The 23,267-nt window shown below is 27.9% G+C and overlaps 1 protein-coding gene across 1 annotated transcript in view; it reads right to left on the bottom strand.

The window, feature by feature from the left end:
* LOC107439611 (pneumococcal serine-rich repeat protein) overlaps nucleotides 1-23,267 on the bottom strand; it is a 92,486-nt gene that overhangs the window by 58,866 nt on the left and 10,353 nt on the right. Inside the window, exon 2 of the mRNA XM_016052272.4 lies at nucleotides 157-1,533. Within this exon, the coding sequence (XP_015907758.2) occupies nucleotides 157-270 (114 nt within the window). The 5' untranslated portion in view covers nucleotides 271-1,533. The remainder of the gene's footprint in view (nucleotides 1-156; nucleotides 1,534-23,267) is intronic.

Here is a 23,267-nt window from a genome sequence, read left to right as displayed (position 1 = left end):
AAAATTACCATATAATTAAAAGATATGGATATTAGTTTGTTGTTACGCGCACTTCTGTAAAATTTCGTAAGCATTAAAAGCACACAAATTTTGTTTCAAATTATTTTTTATGATGAATCTTAAAAAAAAAGGCTATTAGAATAATTTTCAACTTACCATGTTCTGTTTTAATTTCTCCAAAAGTCCATCCATGCCTTCATCAATATCACCGGTATTCTCCATTATGGATGATGTGGATAGTTGGGGAGGAGGGCTTGAGATAGTCACCATTTCAGACAAAACTTGCACACTAAATTAAAAATTCGACCACTTTCTCATTTCAACATCTATATGTTCACTTTTGTATTTCATAAAATTATTGTTTCAATTCTTTCAGTAACCATACTGCAGTTCTTCTTTAAATATACATTTGTCATTTTAAGTCACTGATGTGTCAGTCATTCTGAAACTCCAAAAACTATCAGTCATTCAGTATTTGCGATGTTTTTTTATTTACTTATTTCTTCCTATTTTCTTGTTTGGAGTCCGTTTTATGTAAAATATGTTTTGATTCTGTGTATGCAACAAAGTAAGCACCTAACAATTCACACATGTAAACAGAATTACTGAAGGTTTCAACAAAATGAAAATATCCAGACAAGCTCTAATAAAGCACATTAGTTTCTCAAAATTGATAAATTTAGTTCTGAATGGTCATTAAACAAAAACGAAATGTGATATTCTTCTACAGTCTATTAAAATTAATCCTTGTTGCTACAAAAAAAATAGCGTTTTTTTTTTCTTTTAATTTTATGAAATAGATTTTAAAATGAAAAAATATTCTCCACTCAAATTGCTGAGTTAAATTTATTAGAAAATTAAAAGTATTTTCAAATATCATGGAATTGAAAGCCGTTTAACTTTTTTTTAAAATCGCTTTCCTTCTCTTTGTCGATGCCTAAAAAATTCTTTCCCCGACGAAGAATTTTCAGAGTCTCCATTTCAGTGTAAAGAAGTCAAGTTCAATGCAACACACAGAGAGTAATAATTATCTCAGTAACTGGAGGACGAATGGACGAGATGCAAAGAAGATACATCAGTGAGAAATGTGAATGGGCGTTTTGTGTTAGGGATTTTCCAAGGGCACAGAAGTAAAAATGAATGAGGAAAATAAAATAACTCTGACGAGAGAGATATCTAGGGAAAGTTGATGGCAAATAAAGAAGAAATCAGGAAAGGATGGGGGAAAATACGAAAAGAGATATCTTTTTTTTCCAGATGTTTCTTCAAAGCAAGGTGTAATGGTGCTCTTCCTTAAGTCCAAACCTGGTGGATTGTAGCAGGACTGAGGCCCCTTTCTAGGGTTTGGAATAAAGAATTAAAAAAAAAAATTTTTTTTTGCTGGCGCGCAAACGTCGGTAATTAGTGGCACAACTTTGATTCAGTCCCTAGGGGCTGTTTTCACTCACTTGAGTTGACTTCCCCCCCTGTTACTTTGCTTTCCCCCTCAACGCCACGTTTTTGTCTCCAGGCGGTGCTTCCAATCCATCCGACCTAGAAGGAGAGAGAAGAAAAAACTGTAATAATAATAACATATGGAATTATTAAGCAGAGATTGGAATTACTCGGAATGTAAAGGTAGAAACGAATCGCACATGATATATTAGGCAAGCCAAGAATGCTATGTTTTCCCACGAAATGTTCAGGGCTTAGCTCATTTTTTATTCGCCTTTTTACTTCTGCCAAATTGGTCTAATTACTGACGACGTCGTCGTCATCTCGAAAAAGCTTGGCGACCCGGGAAATATTGTGCAAGTAGTATATCCAGGGAGGGTGAAACTTGAAATGTTGAATTTAACATCAGGCCACCATTGCGCAGGTATGCTGCATTGATAAGTTTATACTTCGTTTCTCTTGTTTTTTTTTACTATTATTATTCTTTCCTCCTTCCCCTGTTGTACTCGAATCGGTACCCTGTTATTAAAAATGTAACTTTGTTTCACTGGGGACAAACGTCAGAAGTTGACAAGGTGATTGATTAAAATTGATCAGGTGATCCTAAATTCGGGCACCGCATGCGACGTTCGGAAGCCCCTAATAATAATAATTTGAAGACCGATTTGTAACAGAAAGTCTGTTATTCGCGGAAAAACATTTTCTTTCGATTACTTGTGGTGACGCTTTGGTAGGCAGTTTGGCTCACTTGAGGCGAAAGATGAAAATACCACAAATATCCCGGGGACGGCCTTTTTTTGTTGTTGTTATTTGATCTATGTTGATTAACAGGCGTGGGCTTGCTCGTAACTCCAAAGGCTATTATTAGGTTAATGTGTCCATAAGTTTTGTATGCATACCATAAATGTTTTCACTCAACCTCAAGCCCGCGTCAACGCATCTCAAACATCATACTAAAGAAAACAGATTAAGCGAATTACAATAATGTTATCCAAAAAGGAATAATTTTCAAGGCAAAAAAATGACTTATCTTTTGTTACCATTATGAAGAGTTTCTGATAAAATAGGTTTTAGAGCACCTTAAATACACAACTCAAAGCTTTTATGTTACAATTACGCTATTTACACGAATTCAGTTTGTGAAATATTTTCCAACACGTCTAAGCAAGTCTTTTAGTCTTTTCTGTTACAAATTTGAACAGTTTTAAGAATTCGATTGATAAAATATGCTTTATTATGTATTGGCGTACTTCAAAAATTCCTAGTAAAAAATTTAGCTAATATATTAACTGTAATTTGACGCATTTAAGTTAAGTACAATAATACATTATATATAATACAACATCATATTTACAATAAAACATCATATATATACAATAAAATACTATATATATATTATAAAATTATTTTAGTAATTCACAACACTTACTACATAACTCTTTAAAGTAATTAATTGACCAAGTACTTCGATTAGTATTTTAAATTTTAATGAAAAAAAGAAAGATATGAAGCGAGAAAATATAAAGCGATTTTAAATGGTCTATTTTCGAAATCGTTTTTAATTTTGAAGTAAAAATAAGACACCCACTTTTTTAATGTTAGCAAACTTTCCTCAAATCTTATTTATAATTTACAATTCATTTTAAGTTCTTACTTTAATTCTGATTGAAAAAAAATTTTAAAAAAATTTAAGATGGCGATTAATTTTTAAAATCAATACTAAAATGGCATTATCAGAAATTTGGTTTATGAAACAAATACCGTAGTTTTGGATTAAATATTATACTGAAATATCAATAATAAATGCTAAAACATTTAGCACATAGCAAAAAAATATCCATTACTTTTGGAATGAAGCATGTAAACGTAATTGCGTAAATTTGAAAGATAATAAACAACAAATTGATCCTTTCAAATTAATTGCACCAAAAACAATAGTTTACCTCAAAAACCGATATGTTGCAACAATTGTTTAAAACGATTATTTATTTCATAATTTTACTTGTATGCATTTGTGTATGACGTATAGCTTTTTTTCTTTAAATAATGAGTTAACTTTTTACTTAGGATGAGTTGTTTAATAATAGAAGATCTCAAAGATCTCATCATCTTACAAAAAAAAATTCTTTTCTACTGTAATAAAATGTATCCAACAAGAGCTTTCATTCAACTCAAGAAATGTTAAGCTGCTGCTCAACAATCAAGAAACCTTCCAATTACTTTTCATTCCTTAATATATTATGAAATGTGATATTTTAAGTGAACTTATCAAACTGCATATCTTTTTTTCAAAAGCTGCGATATTTTATCAAAATAGGCTCCATTTGTTTCAATACACTTTTCAAAACGAGATTTTAATTTGTCTTAATGAAATCCTTATCAATGGACTTAACAAACTCTGACATAGAATTTTTCAAACTTAATTTTCATAGTATTTAGCTCCTAAAAACTATCCTAAATGTCGATTGGCAAAAGATTTGATGAATAAGTTTAATCAACGGATTTTTGCCAGCCAAATTTCATTTTTCCTTAAACATTCATTAGAACAGTTTTACATTATGAAAATTGAGACAGTCAGAAAAACTTCTACATAAGAGTTTATTGATTCTAAGGTCGAGATTTCTTTTAAGAGCAGTTTTTATGAGCAAAATAGTTAGAAAATAAAGACAGTCTAAAAAATTCTATTTTAGAGTTTATTGATTCAAAAGATCAAGTTTTTTTTTAAGAAGAGTCGATAGGGCATATACTAATAATGCTAAAAAAGACCTTTTCGATATCGCTTTTCTCAGCATCTAAACAAGATATTTCTTCATTTTTTTCACAGGATATTTACATATACATTTCTACACTGTGATAACAGTTAATAGATATATTTGGCAGAAATTTAAAAAAAAAATTTACTGAGAGCTTTTAATTTTTTCAAAAGTTATATCAAAAAGTATTCCTGTTAAAGCTAAAACATTATCAAAGTATACAATCGATATACTCTTAAATATCCCCAAAAAATTTTTAAGCGATATCGTAAGTAGTTTCTTAGAAAAGGTACATCGAAAAAGGTCAGTTTTAGCATTATTGATATATGCCCTACTGACTACCCTTAGACAGGTATTTATTTATGCATTAAAATCTTGCTGGGAAAAGAGTATTATGACAAATTGAGCACATTTTGAATATATAAATCACTTTTGAAAAAAGGATACGCAATTATTTATTGTTACTTAAAAATCCGATACTTCATACGCACCAATCTAATACGCCATGAAAATGTAAATTTGTTTATTTCTAAGATACAAAAGTATTGGTAATCACTTTTTAACCGATGATCTTTAGTTCTAGAATGAATTATCTTTGTAATTTACTCAGATTTAAGTGTTGAGTTTTAAATTCAATGTAAAAAAAGAAAGAAAAAATAATAACACCAATAAAAATTGATGATATGACCTTTATTCACTCTGCGTTTTCTTATCTCCAATGTTAGTGGAGAAGTTTAAGCTCTTCCATATGAGAACTTTAGGTCATTTTGAAATGTAAAAAAATTAGAAAAATTTCAGTAAGTTTGAAGTGGGTCAATGTTGTTATGAAATTAAATATTGAATATATTTAATATTGAATATATTAAATATTGAATTAACTATTAAAAATATGATGTCTTATTAAACATGCTAAAAATATTCACCTTGACAGAAATCTCCAAAATGGGTATTGAGAAAGTAAAATAATTGATTTTCTTCTTCTAGATTCACTAATTTAAAAAAAAAAAAAAAAACGAATTTTTAAAAATATATAGTGATAGAATCCTCATCTTAATAGTTTTCTCTTTGATTTCTGGCAAAGGTTTTTAAAAAAAATAATTAAAAAAGATTTAAAAATATTTTGACAAATTAGTTTTTTGGCTAATTCTTTTAACTTCGGCTAATATTTCAAACTACACAAAAATGAAATTTTGTAAGTTTAAATTATTGAAAGAAAAAAAAATTCGAAAATATTCTTAATATATTGTACGAAATTTTTCCATTACTCTAATAAACTTCTTCAAAGTTAAAATTTAACTTGTCTTCAAACTTAAAAAGCCTCAAAAATTATAATCGCATTAAATGACTTTATGGAAAAATCAATTTTAATGAGATAAATTATTGAGAAATATTTGAGAAATATTTCAAATATTGCATTTTATGAAGTTTTTTTTCATATCATTTTTTAAAGTTAAAAAAAAACCTTCATAAAAATTAATTTTTTAATTATTATAAAAATATTTTTCGAACTATTACAAATTGTGTAAGATTCCTCAACTACAAAACAGCCCCTGCTACTAGTGATTAAGTGTCTATGAATTCTTGAGCAGAAAATTGAAAATTTATTTTGATTAAACATATGTAAAAAATTTGTTAGCAAATTTTTTTCGAATGAAATCAGATGTTAGTAAAATCTTTTTTTCTTCTATATCCCAATCTAAACTAAACTCTAATAGTTTTGAAAAAAGTTTATTTAAACTTCAATTAGTTTTTGCAATTTTAATCTTAACTTCAGATAATTTAATGGTAAAGTTGAAACAATTCGTTTATAAAATAATAAAATTAAATTTTCAAAGAACATTTTAACGTTTAACATTTTAAAATTTAAGATATTAGCTTCAGTGGCCCGCGAAAGTTACATTTTGTAAAGTTGCAAGATGAAAATTACATTTCTTGAAAAATAGCATTATATTGAGTGAAGGATGCAATTTTATTTTTCTTAAAATACTTACTGTATCCCAATAATACCTAATTCGGATTAATATGTTTGCATCTGTTCCCGAATGATACAGTCCAGGATGGTTAATTGAATCAGAAATGGGGAAGACGATAGAAGACCGATGCAACACAATATGTGATTAACTCTAGGATAGAATTAATTGTTTCGTGATGGTTTTCTGATATCAAAATTTGAAATCAAAATAAATATTAACATTGCAAAAGATTTATTTGAGAAGTTGTAAATATTATTTTGAGAGATGTGTGAAAAGAAAGTATAGATGTTATTTTATTTTTTTTTTAACATTATGTTGTATTTGTTTTTGTCTTTAACTATCACAAACCGTAATTAGGCATAAGTTTCATAAAATACCAAAACCTTTCACATGGAGAAAAAAATTCTGATAAAATTACGGTACTTGATGGTAAGGCCTTTTTGGGTAAGAAAAAAATCATAATTTTGGTAATAAAAGTCAAACTATACGGTATTTAAACCATTCATTTGATAAGTTTTCCGTTTATATAGTTAACGCTTATCGGAAATTCTGGTTTTCAAAATAGTTCTTACTACCACACTTTTATTAAAAAATTCAAAACTGAAAAGTAAATTTAACCGTATAAGTGGCTTTTATGCCATGCTCTAGGGCATTATGAAAAAATTACCAAATTTTACCACATTTTATCTCATACAAAACAATATTTAATAGATAATTTTATCAAAATCGCTACCAAAGCGCACTTCGGTAAAATTTATCGAGCTTTTTGGTGTTCTCATAGAGCCAGAAACACTGCAAAATTTTACAATATTTTTGTTGTTTCGACAGCTTTTTCTCAGCGCATAAAAATAATAACAATTGTTTTAACAATCGATATTGTAACATCATTTTTCAATAACATATAGCATTTAATTTTAGTAACACATAACAGTAACATTTGAAATTAAAATTTAAAGATAAGAACTTAAAGTGCACTTTAATATTCCAGTCATGCAAATTGCTTTATAAGAACAAAAAGTATTCATTTAAGCATTACTTCCTTTTCGTAAAAATAAAGATAATTAAAGATCTTTGTGGAAAAACATGTTAAGTGTCGTTTTGAAAACATTTAGAATATGCTTTCAGCATATTCTACTACTTATCTTCCTAACAAGTCTTCAAATTTCAAAGGAAAAAGTCCTTATTTAAACATTTAACTCTATGTTTCTATTCATTATAAAGCATTCATTATTTACCACATATTCCATATATTCATTATTTACCATATATTCATTTACCATATGTTCATTATTTACCACATTCACAAAAAGGTGGCACTTAACATATCGCTGGTTCAAAACTAAAACGACACATCTGCACTCACTTCTCATGTTATTTGAATGAGAAGTGATTGCAGATGCGTCGTTTTAACTTTGAACCAGCGATATGTTTCTATTAAACTTTTCACCTTTGACAAAAATATTGGACAAAGCATGACGTTCAAACAATATATTTCTTTAATTGCATAGAAAACTGAAATATTATTTTAAAAAGTAACATGAATTCTACTTCAATCTTTCTTTATGAATATTGAAAAATTCTTAAAAATATTAAATCAGGTGTTTTGAACGTTTTAAAGAAGCGGCCGAAAATACTGAAGACCATACTTGAAAAGCAGAATCGTTAGATAAATTTATTACATAATGTTCAACGAAACTTACGAATTTCAATATTAGTTTACGTAAATAATTATTGATGAAAGTTTCAAATAGTTCAGTATTGTCCTCAATATTGCGTTACCGTTGAAAGTTCTTCATACTTTAATTATCAAAGTCAAGAATCATTAATTTAGCGTACTATCTCAAATCCTCTTTTGACTTTAGCAGAAGTGCATTTCCCACAAGAAGGACCTCAATTAGGTAATGATATTTTTCTATCCGAAGGAAAACTAATATTTATTTGTAAATAAATAAACTTAAAATTCTAAGAGTGAAAAATTTAAGATGTGAGACTTTAACATAAAATGTAACTGTTTAATTAAATTCAGTTCGAGATTGTAATATTTATAAACACTTAGCGTTCAACATTCACGTTGCACAATTTTTCATATTAGGAGTTTTTTTTTTATGTCCGAATAAGACGAAAAATTTTTATAACTTGGTCAACTAAAATAGTTTAAACGTTTTCCGAAAATTTTTAAATAAGCACCATTTTCAAATTTTGAAAGTGTGATGTAAAGAATCATTAATTTAACTTGAATCTCATCTTTATCCTTTTTCGTAAACACAGACAATTTTTAAATCTTATGTTAGAAACTTACGTTTTAATTTTACTGAGGGCTGCAATTTATATCGAAAGCCCGGACAACTCAAATTTGGGTTGTGGTCAATTGGTTGAACCACGTGTTAAATGCTTATAATGTCTTCTTGAGCTTCTATTTCCAGTTCTAAGTTTCTAAATTTCACATTAAAGTTATTAATGTTCTTATCTTAAATATTCAAGGTTCCAGTTTCACAACACTAAAATTTTCTCTCTCCGTTGCTTTTATTACTAACACCTTTCTCAAGTTATTTAATATTCCTAGAAATCTTTTTCCTAACCTCTATTTCTAAGCCATAAATAAAGACGAAACACATTCTGATCAAACAAAAAAATATCCTTTTCTACATCTTCTTTTTATCTCTCTGTGATTAACCTCATAATAACAATATCATATTTCACAAAAAAATATTATCGAATAGTTTTTCTTCAATGGCCTATCATTTAACCGTGAAATAAGTTATAACCTTTTCAGAGAAGAAAAATGAATTATAAATATACGAGTCGCGCTGAAAAGAATTTCGAGTGAAAGTCTCTTAGCCATTCATTTTCTGTGCTGAAAGTCGTGAGTTCGATCTGATGCAGGAGAAAATTAAGGAATTGCAAATTCCGGTTGAGGCATATATTTAACATGCCATAGGTCAATCACGACGCTTTAAGCGTGTTTACGAAAACATCCGAGCTATTCGAAGGGGTCGCGACCTACTGTGAAGTCAACCGCAAAAATCACCAATTGTCAGAGAGACTTGCCTTCTATCGCGACTTTTATTGAACTAAATCATAACCAACTATCTAATTTACCTATTCACAATATGACCCCCCTCCCCTTTTCTTCTTAATGGAGCAGAAGTGACACAGTAACATGTTTCTTCTTCTAGGTAACAAGAGACCATTACAAGACCATTTATTTTATCTCAAGGTCATTGCGTCGCATGCCAGGAATAATGGTTACACGCCAACACGCTGGATGCTAGAAGACATAATCGAGTGAAACAAACATGATTATTCCATGATGCTCGGGGGCACATTTCCCTTTCTTATTTAATAAAATTGCGAAGGGCAATTGATAAATTATTTTTTTGTTCTTAAGTTTACGTCTTTTCTCTTCAACGCCAAAATGCTCATTAACTAGAAATTTTTTTTTTAAGAATCTTCATTACTCAAAGGGTCAATGATCTGCGAAAGCTGTTTTTATTTCCGTAAGCAATATTTGGAGTTTTATTACAGGATACGATATTCTCGGAAATTTGTCCAGATAAGTATTAAACTAGGATGACTTAAAAGTAATAAATTCCCTTTATTACTTTCACAAAAAAGTTTTGAAGGACAGATTTTTTAATTGGAAATAGCTTTCATAGAGTACATAGAACAATGAAATTTGAAACTAACTCTGCATAATTTGAAATTCAATAAGTACGACTTTCAATATGGCAAACTTTCGAAAAGCTGAATATCAGTAAAAATATGAGTAAAATTTGAAACTAACTACGCAAAATTTGAATTCAATAAGTACAACTTTCAATATGGCAAACTTTCGAAAAGTTGAATATCAGTAAAAATATGAGTAATTACAATTACATACAATACAAAGAGCAGATGCCGCATAATTCTCACAGGTCTTTATGCACGCTGTAGTTTATTTTATGAAGTTCAAAAGTAAAGGAACGTTTTATAAAATGAACTCAATATTATCAAAATTAGTTCAAGTGCGCAGCTTTCCTTAAAACTTTTTTAAACGATATATTGTATATTTTCATACTTCATTTATCGCTACAAACTTGCATTGTACATTTTATCTTTAAATTTCAATATGCATATAATATTGCATGAAAATCACAATTGAACTAATAACAGCTAATATTTTAAGTATACTAGTTTGCCTCTTAGGACTGCAACTTCTGCAAGAAAGGATCTGTTTAATTTAATTCTTAAGAGTTAAGTGTAATGAAATAAAAATTAATAATAAAATTACTTTGCTTTTTGCACAGGAGAATGTAACTCAAAACATTAAATTTAAAAGAAGAAAAATATTTGTCATGTAAGAATAATCAGTGAAAATTATGCCTATGCTTCAACGGATATAAATTTTATTTCGATAGAAGAAAATTTTATGATAATAGATGCTATGTATTTTTTGTTGGTTTTTCTAAAAGTTTTTGAAGATTTACGCATATGATATGAATAAGCTCGCTTAACTGAAGCGGTAAAATATACGTGTCAATGAAAAAACTTCATTAATTTCAGTGGTTAGTGGTTAAAGTCAACATGTTTCGCTTATTCTTTAGACCCACATGTAAATGCTCAAAACAAAACTAATTTTTAAAAAAAAGCGTAAATTTACAAGTAAAAAAAAGGAAAAAAATTACTATGAAAAACAAAACAAGAAAAAACCTCGGTATCCAAGGGGAACAACTGTGGCTGATACAGGTAAATCAAGGCAAGTTACATTTCCAAGCGGAAAGTAGGATTTTTAAGGTTCAGTGAAAGTTATAAGTCTCGGAGAAAATTGCTTGATTGTGGTAAATTTTGATTATCATGAGATTTCTTGGAGCAACAGTATCATACCAGCTCAGGGGACAGAGCATTCGCCATCCAATGCGGTGAACCAAGTTCAAATCCCTGCGATGGCTGGTCGATACGAATTCCGTAACAAGCTCACACTGACCACAGTGCTGACGTAAAATATCCTCAATGGTAAGCGGATCATGGGTTTGATTCCCCTTGCCGTCAGGTTAACCGTGAGAGGTTTTCGTGTTTTTCCTCTTCATGTAACGCAAATGGGGGTAAGTTCCATAAAAAAAGCCCTCCACGAAGGCAAATTTCTCCCAATACTTAATCCAGTAGTTCCCTTGTCTTCTGGTTTGGATTCAAAACTACAAGGTTACGGAGTCGAGCATTGGTAGTCGTAAACTCAAAATGGGGTCCGCTGTTCAACGACGGTTATAAAATAAAATGATACAGTTAATCTTTATTGTTATTAGATGAACTACTGAAAAATTTTTTGCTCTCATTAATATCGTAAATCCACTGAAAAGGGCAATAGATAAAAAAAAAGGAAATATTTTATCTTTATTACACGATAAAAAATGGTTTTTAAAAATTTGACAATATTGTATTCAAGGAATAGCATATATTCATTTTTGTGCAAAATGCAATCTCAAAAGTGATATGGCGGAGGGTGAGAAATACGTGAGAGAAAAAATTCATTGTCTGTCAGCAGTATTCGACCTAAGGACCTCGGGGTTCGTGGTAGAATGCTCTTACCACCGTAGTTGTACACCTCAGTCCAGAGACACTTAAGAAGCTCTATATAAAAGGCCAGCGCAATGACACATCACGGTACGTTAGTTTCCAATGTCGCAAAGGAATGCAATTTTCGAAAATAGCTTAGTCAAGAGATCGATAATTTTAATTTCACTCTATTCTTATTTTACTATATCTTAAAAACTTTTAACCGAAAGAAATGTATAAACCTTCGTAACTCTACGTGCACTGGGTTGTACAACTATGGAAGTTGAAGCTTCATACTCCGAACCCTCCTGCTTCAATTCATAGGATTTTCAAATTCGACTATTATTTGTTTCGGAGCTATTTTGACACATTTTTGCTCAATTTTGAGAATTCATTGAGAATTTGCTAAATTGTCTTACAGTGCGATCTTGTCGGTTTACCTCTTTCAGCTTTGTGCATGATTTCGTTGTGTTGATAACGGTTGTGAGCCTGAAGTTGAAATGTTCGAATCCAAATCCGACAACGAACTTTCTCAAAACCTTGACTCCTATTCCGATCTATACTAAAAAGTGTATGCCTAATTCCTGGAAAGTACTTATTAATTGTTACATTGTCATCTCGTATTATGTAATGCAATTCAATTAATGCTTTAATTGATAATTTAATTGCTATTCTGAAACGAAAAAACTTCTATCTTCAGCTTTTATCTACTCTGTTATTATCAGAGTAGATAAGTAGATTTATTTAGAAATTTTTTTTTCTCTAATTATACACAATATAAATACATCTGACCGCATGTAAAAATTTTCTGTCACTACTAAATTTTTAAAAATTAAAAAAAATAAATATATGCAGCGCTATTTTTTTATATACTTTTCTATAATTCTGAATGAATACAGAATTACAAGTACTGAATGATCAGTTCATAATACTGAATTCAGTTCATAATACTGAATGAACAAGTTGACTAAGTATCATTTAATTTTCAAGATATTATTATGTTCATTTCATACCAAGGTTATGTTGAAATGTGTTGTAAGAATTTCTTATAATTTTTTTTAAGAAAGCAGTTAAAACACAACTGTTTCTGAATAACAATTATGATATAAAATAAACCACCGATTTTTAATTATTTCGTGTGTGTGTTTAAAAATATTATACAAAGTTCGTATCTTAAGATAAACTTTTTATAAAATAAATATAATATCTGGGAAATTAACTGTAACTTAAAGAACTCGGTTCTTATAAGTTGCACTCAATATTTTCTTTTTAAATTTTTTTACGCAAAACTAAAAAAAGTAGTTTTCTAAAGATGTTTTTAAATTATTTCTAATTAAATTATTTAAAAAATGAAATAAAACATTTCTTTATTCCTTTTTAATACTAACAACTTCACATGTTCAGTTCGCAAAATGTACTGAATTTAAAAGCTAATTTTAAAATATTTTTAAAGAAAGCTTCCATACACTATTTAAGGCTGATTTTCCTTAATATTATGTAATATAAAGAAAATTGAATGTAATTAAAACTGAGCACATATCTTGTTTATAAAAATCTTCGAAGCATAAGGCTGAATGTTATATTATTTGAACTCATCCAATTTTCAAATTTTGCGTAAGTAGCACGAATCGTTGATTACGGCTAAATAATAATCAGAATTAAGAAGTTGATTCATTTTTAAAATTTTATTTAACGAATGATTTTAAATTTATACAAAACGATTTAATTTTATGTTGAAGAACATTATGCTTGTTGATGAAGTTTATGTGTGAAAAATGCTATGTCGTCTGATATAGTATATGACAGCATGAAATATCAAAGAATTATTTTTTATTCTATGATTTTATATATGAGTCTCTAAATTACAACCACTCTGAATTTACAGAAAAAAACTATTTGCAATCAAAGTTTAGACTGAAAAACTCTTAAGAAAAACTTTAACCTCACATTGCAATCACATTTTTTATTAACTATAGATATAATTAATCCTTAAAATAAATATTTTCTTGTGAAGATGAAAATCTTTCAAATTTACAGAAATACAAGTTATTTTTAGATTTAGTTCGTTTCGTTTCATGCGCAATTTTTTAAAAAAATATGTTTTTCTTATTTAAAAACGAGTTTTATGACTTCACATAATGTGCCATTTTTATTTTTATTTCCTGAAAGCAGCATTGCTGTTGATGCAGGTATGTTCCTTTTTGCATTCAGTGAATGCTTTTATCAAAAATATAGATTAAGAGATGTTTACATTAGTAAAATTAAATCAATACTTACGTAGAATCATTAAAATATTATAGAGATACTATTAAAATTAACAGAATTTTTTACTTAATACTTAATAGAAAATGTCTTAATTGTCTTAATAGTATTGTCTTAATAATATCACATCAAACTTTTACGGAAGATGATCTGAGGAAGTGGAACTTTTATGCTCCATTTTGATCAAACGATTCTACAATTCCTGAAAAATCTGAATCGTTTTCTAATTTTCAATTTTCTTTTCTTTTGCCTTGTCGTAAGTAGATAACTTTTTGCCATAAGTGGTACAAAATTTACAAGCTATAATTTCAAGACATTTCTTATGGAAAGTGCTAATTAAAACTTATCCTTTTCCATCATTCAAGGAGACAACAACCTTAAAACCTGAATTTAATAATATCGTAAATAAAATAACTTTAATCTGCTATTATTATTTGTATGTAATTATTTTATTTAGAATTATTCAAGAAAAATATCACCCATGTGTTCGAATTTAGATGATTCTCCAGATATAAAAACAGTGAATTAAAAAAATAAAAAATGAAATAAAATAAGTTTTCTGTAACATATATAGAAGATCGTTAGAAGTCTTCTAAACCAACAATGACCTTGTAGGTAATTGGCATTCGGCTGTATTTTCAAATGAAAATAATTATAGTAATTGGACCCGATGATTATCACTATTATTCGATTGAAAAAATGCATCAAAGGAGTACTAGAAATGACCTTCAAATGGTTGAAAAGATAGTGAAAGTTGATCTGGACAAATAGCTCCTGCTTTATTTTTCAAATAATCTTCCACACTAGTTAAAATAGCTTTTAAATAGGTCGTATCAAATTGTGGAATGCATTGATAAATTTTTTGGGGAAACATTTTTAGCTTCATTAAAATGTGGTACCCTTCACAACTATAACAAAAATAAGCATTTCTGATCAAAAGAACTTAATAGATACAACAGATGCAATTTTTAAACCAATTTAATTATTGCGAAAAATGCATATGTTAAAATATAGTGATTATTATAAAAAGTTTAATATATAAATATTTTTTTATTCCAGGCATGGTTATCATAGATCATTATATAATTAGGTAAGATTTCAAAGAAAAACATTAAAAAGGTTCTCATTTTTCTCGTTGACAAAATACTATACATGTGCCGTTTACATTTTTAAAATTTTTCGTCTTTAAATTTTAAATTCTTCGCAGTGATTTTTTAAATTTTTTTAATAAAATAAGTGGCTTTTTCTGGATGTATAATAAATATTCGTGTATTTTTTATTTCAGACATCGTTTTTAAAGATCATTATTAGGCAAGATTTCAATAAACATTAAAAAGAAAAATTTAATTTGTGTATTTCAAAAATTATTTGACTTTAGTGACGAGATGCCACAAATTTACCGTTCACATTTTTAAAATTCTACTTCTTTATGCTTTAAATTTTTTGCAGTGATTTTTAAATATATTTATGAAATAAGTAGCTTTTTTACAATTTATTACATTATAAATTTATGCGGCTTTGCAAAAAAAATGTAATTTTAATTGCGTAACGTGATGAAAAACATAGAGATAATGTAGTTAACAATTACATTTACTTTATAGATCAATGGACTTCATATTAAAATTTCAATAACTGTTTTTGTGTAGAGCTAAAATTTAATTAAGAATCGAATAAAAGCTCTTCGTTTTCAGAAATTTCCTAATATTTTTGGATATTTAATTGCGCATTTTTTGAGGTTTTAAAAAAATTTCTAGAATAATGTATTTCTTGATTAAAAATATTGATTTACCTAGATTTCTAAAATGTATTAATTGTAGGGGAAAATTCAAAATTTTCAAAATAAATTCTTCCTCAAAATTGCTTATGATATCACTAAGAACTGATTCTTTCGTTTGTCACAAACTAAAATAGTTGCGACTTCAAAAAAAAAAAAAAAAAGTTAAAAAACTTCAAAAGTTATTTTGTATCGAGATTTTTAATAATTCAGATAACAATACAAACTAATAAAATAGAAATAAATAAAATAGAAATAAATATAATAAATAAAATTTATTAAATTCTTAAAAAATAATTTTAAGCATTCTTTTAATGAACTAAGTTCTATACGTTTAGATTTATATGAATGATACTTTCCGAAAAAGCATCAAAAAACTGAATCCTACTTAACAATATAATTTACAGCAAATTTAAATTATCATTAAAAAAAATTAAAAAAATAGATTATTTACAGTATCAAAGTACCTACCTTATATGTTCTCCGAATGATAATTAAATAGAATAATACATCGATATGCGTATGTTGCAGTTCGATAATCTAATTATATAGCGTGATAACTATAATAAGATTAGAATAGTTTTGTATTTAGAATGATAAGTATAATAATAAATAAAAAACACGGATAAAATAAGACTTGTCTATTGTGAAAAATATTTCTCTAAAAAAATCTTTTGCAAAGTAAATTTTTAATTTGTCAAAGAAAATCGTCTCTTGAGAGATTTCTAGTTAATGTTGCCATTTTTATTACTTTAAGTTTAATAAAAATATCTATCGGATGCTTGGGTGGTCGTCAGGTTTCTCCTCGTGAAAATTAATCTTGAATCGTAGATTTAATTGGTCAAGAGTAACCAATATAATAAATACACTTCATCAGCAGTAATTACTAAAGAATGTGATAAAAATTTATTTGTTTTTCCAGATGTTGATCAATTACAGGTAAGAATCGTTTTCTTTAATTATAGCAGCAATTAAATTTTATAAAAATATTCTTTCTGAAATCCTATTAAATAAAACACAGCATTTTCAAAATAAAATATGCATTATTGAATCCAAAAAATTAATTTCAAATTTCTATTTGTTTCAACAGCATCGTTTTAATCATAATTATTTTAGGAATTTCTTTTGATTTTAAATATTCTAAATGTAATTTCTAAGGTCATAATCTAAATGCAGTCTCACTTTAATTGGTTTTTAAAATGTATTTTTAACTAAGCACTGCTTTTTTCTATCCGTAACCGTACAATGAATGGGATTGTTCAATTCAATTTACTTGAGTGAGTGCCTTGACTTGGAGTTTTTGTAAATTGCTTCAAAATATTTTGATACTACTGTTGGTAAACAGACAAAAAAGTTCCTTCTCTTTGTTACAAACGATTTTGTGTTGAATTGAAATGTTTTGTAAACAAACATTTCATTTTAATACAAAATATTTTCCAATACTGCACCGACAGTATTTTTTATTGTAGTGTTTTCATCAAAATATAAACTCATGCGGATGCATTTAAAAATTTAAAATTCGATTTCTTATATTTTAAGAACAAACAAACCAAATTCAGTAAAGAATGTTCTGTTTAGTTTCTAAAAATCAAGAATTGTATTGTATTATTCTTTTAGATATTAAATTCATTTATTGTAGTTTGTTTTTCTGATAAAATTATTTGAGATATTGATGGGGAAAAAAACTATTATTGAACAAAGAGTAATGACATATCACTCACTGGATCGTTCGAAAAGTTGATCGTCAAACGAATGTTTACTTATCAAAAGTAAAAATAATTTAGTGTGAGTTCAAAAAACTCCAAATCACGGAAGTAACCCCCCCTCCTATGATATATTTAAATCTTTTTCAATCTAATAATTATTCCATGTAGAATTACTTTACATTTTGAAAGAAAAAAAGTATCTAAAAACAATGGAATTAACAGAATGAATTTATTTTATTACTGATTAGAGATAATATTTTTTTTATTTTAAGTCATTAAATAAAATTTTGCATCAAAATATTATTTTATATTAGAAATTCTCCTTGTCTTAGAAAAAAGAAACAAATAAAGCTTTTATAATTGTATCGTTTTCATCTAAACTAACTTGTCGCCCAAAAATATTGGGTCAATTCCCGGACTTTTTGTACCATGCTCTAAAATGATCTGATTATACCGTTCGAAAGCAGACAAATAATTTTAAACGGTTTTATTAAAAGAAGAGTTGAGATATTTCATTCTTCTCTTTTGTTACAAACGATTTTGTGTTCAAAATAAATATTTAAAAAAAAACTTTTAATTTTAATTTTAAAAAAATTTAAGGCTGTACCGACAGTATTTTGTGTTGTAACTTTTACATCAAAACAATTTATATGAAATATACTTTATAAAATTCAAAATTTGATTGGTGCAATTTTAAAACAAAGCTATCAAACCAACAAATTTAGTGAGAATGTTACCTAAATTTACGAAAATCGTGAATTGCGTTTTACTATTCTTTTTTTTTTTAGAATTTAACTTTTTTATTGTAGCTTTAAAAATTGATAAAAAGAATTTTTATTGAATAAAGAATAATGGCGTAGCGTCGAAATAATGAACATCGTTTGAAAAGTTGACCGTCAAACGATTGTTTAGTTTTCAAAAATTGTACCAATTTGAAACGATTTCCGAAAACTCCGTGTCGTGAACAGACCCATTGTTTGTTCATATGTCATTTTTTTTAATCTCATGTTTACTAAAACTAAACAGTTTGATGTTTATCATTGGTCCCGATCGATTTTGCGTGATATTTTAAATGGAGAAAATTGCTGTAAATAATAGGCTAAAATTTTAAAATTATTGGAAAAGCTATTTGGTTTTAAAACTTTTCCTATTATTTCATTCTATAATTATTTTTAGTTACTTTTAATTACATTTGCTAAAAGTCAAAGAACTTAAATTCCTTTCATATCATAACATATTCCAGTTTTTAATCTGAAAAATAAAGTTGATCCATAATATAGAGTTCTAAGAAATTATAACCACATATATCGTTTATCGGCGTTTAAAGGTTAATTGTAAAAATCAGAGGAATTTTTTTGTTTGTTATTTAATCGACTTATTAGTGGGACACTAACAGTAGAATGAAATCAAAATTAACATTTGAAGGTAAGAGTGACGAGAATGCTCAATTACTATTTCGTGTTCAAATCGAAATAATTGAATGCCAAAAATAATTCAAATGTGAAAAATGTTAAATGGGAGATCCCAAAATTAAAATTCCACTGGTAAATATTAGTTTAACTGATTAACGTAGCTGATTATAGAATCTAACACACGTTATATTGTTTAGTGAATTAAAAATAAATCAAAATGGGAGCATCCAACTTGAAAAGGAAAAAATAATTTTGAATATTTTAAATTAACGAATACCTAATTGATAATAATTTAAGTACCGATAAAAATTGAGGTATAAACAAGAATTCTGAATGCAAACTAAAGCTTTCTAATATTGGACTAAGTTTATCTGTTTTAAGGGCGTCAAAATTCTTGGCATTATGTACCTTACACTTTAAATGAACATCGGAAAGCTTTAAGTCTTAAGGATTTTGATTCGTGACCATCAAAATATGGGGGCCAGCCGCAAAGTGAAAAATATGATCTCAAAAGTTTAGGCTGCTTTGTTAATTTCCCCCATTCGCACTTTTTCCTATATCTCTGAAACTGTTTAAGATAATTAAATAATTTTGTGAGACAATTATAAAATTCGTTTATTCAAACATTATAAAACTTGTTTATTCATAGATTATTACATAAAAATTAAATTTTTATAATTATTTATTATATTTTATAAATTATTTTAATAATAGGCAAAAAATTGAATTATTAGTGATTCAAATTTTACACCAATTAAGGGATTTGATTGAATAGTTCTTGATAAATAAAACTTTAAAAATTGTCTTTTTTTCAGCAAAAATTGAAATTAACATTAAGGGACCCCAACTTTTGATCGTTCTTCTGACTAAACTATTGTGACCACATTTTCTAGATCGCGATTTCTCTTCCTTTATTTTGCCAATCAAAAATCCAAATCCGTCGAAAAAAATTTGTATTTATTCAGTAAAAGTTTTTGCGGCTGATTTTTTTTTTTATGTTAGAATATCGTCTGAACAATTTTAGCCTACTTAAGGTTAGTCCCTCTTTTTCCATGCAATTATTTTCAGGAAAGAAAAATTTCTTTCAAGGAACACGACTTTGACGCTTGATATCGATATCAATTGAATGAATGAAAATATAAAAAGGACAATAATTGTTATATAACGTTAGCGAATATTATCAGTTTTCTAAACTCCCGTTAAAATAAGATTCCTACTTCTTTATTCATTTCTAGTTACTTTCTGACTGTTTAAGCAACATTAATGCAGCGAAATTCTCCAATTACGCAGTATCCGAGTTAATTGTATCTTTTTATAAAGATAACCTACTGTTTGTTTAGTTGCCTAACTATCATTATGTGTGAAATTCATTTAAGACAGAATTTAAACTTAAATTTGATGGATAGAAGAAGTTAATTGGTCGCTAAATTATTTACATATTTACATTTAAACTGTTTTTCCGATGTTATGCAATTTGCTGAAGTGTTATAATAAAAAGAAAAAAATCGAACACTCAGATCCTTAAAAATAGTACATTTTACAACAAAATTATGCAAGAAACAATTGAAAATTTAGTAAATTGATTTAAAAATTTATGACAAAGCTGTACTAACTATAACAGTAGAGATATTGTATATAAATTGTCCCATCTTAATTATGCGCCATTAATTATGATACAATATACAATGTTAATTAGCATATTTTACTAGAGAACATAAAGCATAAAGCAATCTTATCTTGACGTTCATAACTTCAAATTCCTCTCTTTAATTTTTATTATAATTAATAAAACACAGCTGTAGATAGAAATTCAAACACGGTATATAAAATTTAAATTCTTCCTACTAATTCAATTAAAATTCCTCATAACATTAAATCTTGAAATATTTACATTATCTCTTAACATCCCATAGCTATATTTTGTCTTTATTTATTTAAAACCATTTTGCGAGATAGTAAAGTCAAATGAAAATCACTATAAACTCTGTTTGATAGTGAATCTTGGCGGGTTGAAGTGCTGCGGTAATCGCCACGTAAAGAATATTACATTGCCATCAACATACAAATAGCCTCTTGAGCGAGGAGTAATGTTCATTCTTCATTCCTGATATAATATCTGAAGCAATAAGTAATCCGGCTGTTATTAGTGGCGCATAAAACTAGACATGGGATTTCCATCTTCTCCATCTTGTCGAGATATATCTCCGGAGATAAACAGATATTTCTGGAACTCAAAAAGTTCCTCGACGGAATGTCAAGAAGTCTCTCCAGCCTCGGAGAAATCAATTTCCTGCCATGTTTCATGGCGTTTGAAAGCTATTATGTGTCTTCGGCGAAAGTTATGGGCACTGTCAGGTTCAAAGAGATTGTCATCGCTTGACTTCTGGTTTTTTGGCGAACCTCAGCGGAGTTGTGACGAATAACACATTAATTTTCGGTTATGAACAGGAATTTTGCTAATTAAAGTGTAGCTCCAGCGTATAAAGAAGTCGGTTCTTTTGTTTTAAACGATTAACCAGAGTCGTGTTTAAGAGAGTATTGAGCGATTGCCCAGGGCAGCCATTCAATTCGGTTAAGGTGATTAAATTTCAGTTGATTAGTTTTTGTAAATTGGAAGAATATTTGATGCTTAAATTTTTATATTAATACAATTATAGTTTTAATTCAGTAAATTTATAACTTAATTTTAGTTATAATTAAGCTATTTTATAATTCGATTATATTTGTAGTATATTAATTTTATATTGTAATTATAGATTTCAATTACAGTTGTGTACCGTGATGGTTCAGTTGGTTAAGACACTGAACTGTCATTGGGTTACTATAGGACTAGAACTAGGGTTCGATCCTCAGGGGCGTCTTGAAGCACACCCAGCTTCAGGTCAATGGGTAATAAATGGTAGTCAATAGTAAGATAATCTAAGACGTAAAGGTGGCCTGTTCGCATTGCTGACCACTTAGCAACAAATTGTGCCGTTGACTATGAAGCCTTAATCTCCGAGACCCCTGGCCCATAACGGGCTGTTGCGGTAATGCTTAACTTTTTTTAGTAATTAAAAAGTCTTTTGATTTAATTATAGTTAAAATTTAATAAATACATAGTTTGATTTTTGTCGCTATTTAATAATTATTTATAGTTGTAATTTAATAATTTTTTACAGTTGTAATTATATATTTGAATGTTACAGGTTTATAAATTTTGAATAAATTACCTTTATAAATGAAACTTTCTCTTTTAAAATTTATACGTGTTTTGCAACAATAAAATTTAAACTGTCGCTAATAAGTTTTGATTAACCCAGTGCAGCGAAAGCCCTTAGTTCAACTCTTCGAACAACGCAGATTTTTTAAAACTAATTTCTAAAAATATACTTATAAAGTGATATAACTTAGATTTTCAGAGAATAATATTTCACTTCAGATTTTATGAACGATGATATTTGAATATATTAAAGATTAAGTCTGTAAAAAAGCAATTTGAATTATAAAATAATTTATTTATTTATTTTTAAATAAAGAGAAGAAATGAAAATAAGTCTTCTAAAACTGTTATAAATTCTTAAGAATTATAATTTCGTTTACATTTGCGTTAGCCTTACTATTGGGTAGGCTGAACCATATTATCCTACATAATAAGCTTCTAAGTGCTTAAGAAGACTCTATATCCATAAGTACCAGCTTATTTCAGAAGTAAAGGTAACTATATTCTATCCACATTGCCGTTTGTCGCAAAATTATGGAGTCGTAATCTCACAAAGGGCTAATGTGAAAATTCTTCACTTTACTTAAACTTGATTACACGATACTATGGCTTGATTTGAGCCGAAATATCAATATTATAAGTTACACGGTAAACTGATATTTCTGAAAGTGTAATTTTGTTTAGTGATATTGAAATTATTGCATTTTTCTAAACGGAATAATTGGCTCATAATTGAGTTCGTTAGAGTTTCTCCTTTTTTTTTTCTTCTCAAAATAGGAAGAAGTAAAAATTGTTTTTGAAAATTTTTGATTCAAAAACCGTCATAAGTTTCCTCTCATTTTATAGTAGATACTGCCAGTTTATAACTGAGCAAAATCGTCAAGGGACACTGTCAGTGTTACGTGCGACATTAAAACCAGTAATAATTATCAGTTATTTTAGTTTTGATAATTAATAAGGGTGAAATTTGTTCTATATAACCTAAAAACGAAATTTTAAATTTTATGGTAAATACTTTTACAACTTTTGTGTAAAGGTTTATGGTTAAAGGTTAAAGGTTTTTGTGTAAAGGTTCTCTGTATAAAAAGATTTCTTTGAAACGGTTCCAATATAAATGCTCCAAAACATCGTGTTCAGTCTTAATAAATTAGTCCAAGTAATAGAGGACTTTGTCTGGAAAAATTAACGGAAAATTTTTTATTTTTTGAACACTTGCGTTTTT

This window comes from Parasteatoda tepidariorum, chromosome 3 (genome assembly GCF_043381705.1).
Source record: "Parasteatoda tepidariorum isolate YZ-2023 chromosome 3, CAS_Ptep_4.0, whole genome shotgun sequence".
NCBI classification, from domain to species: domain Eukaryota; kingdom Metazoa; phylum Arthropoda; class Arachnida; order Araneae; family Theridiidae; genus Parasteatoda; species Parasteatoda tepidariorum.
Note: the sequence above shows the minus strand (reverse complement) of the source record. Positions and strands in the feature narration are given on the sequence as shown.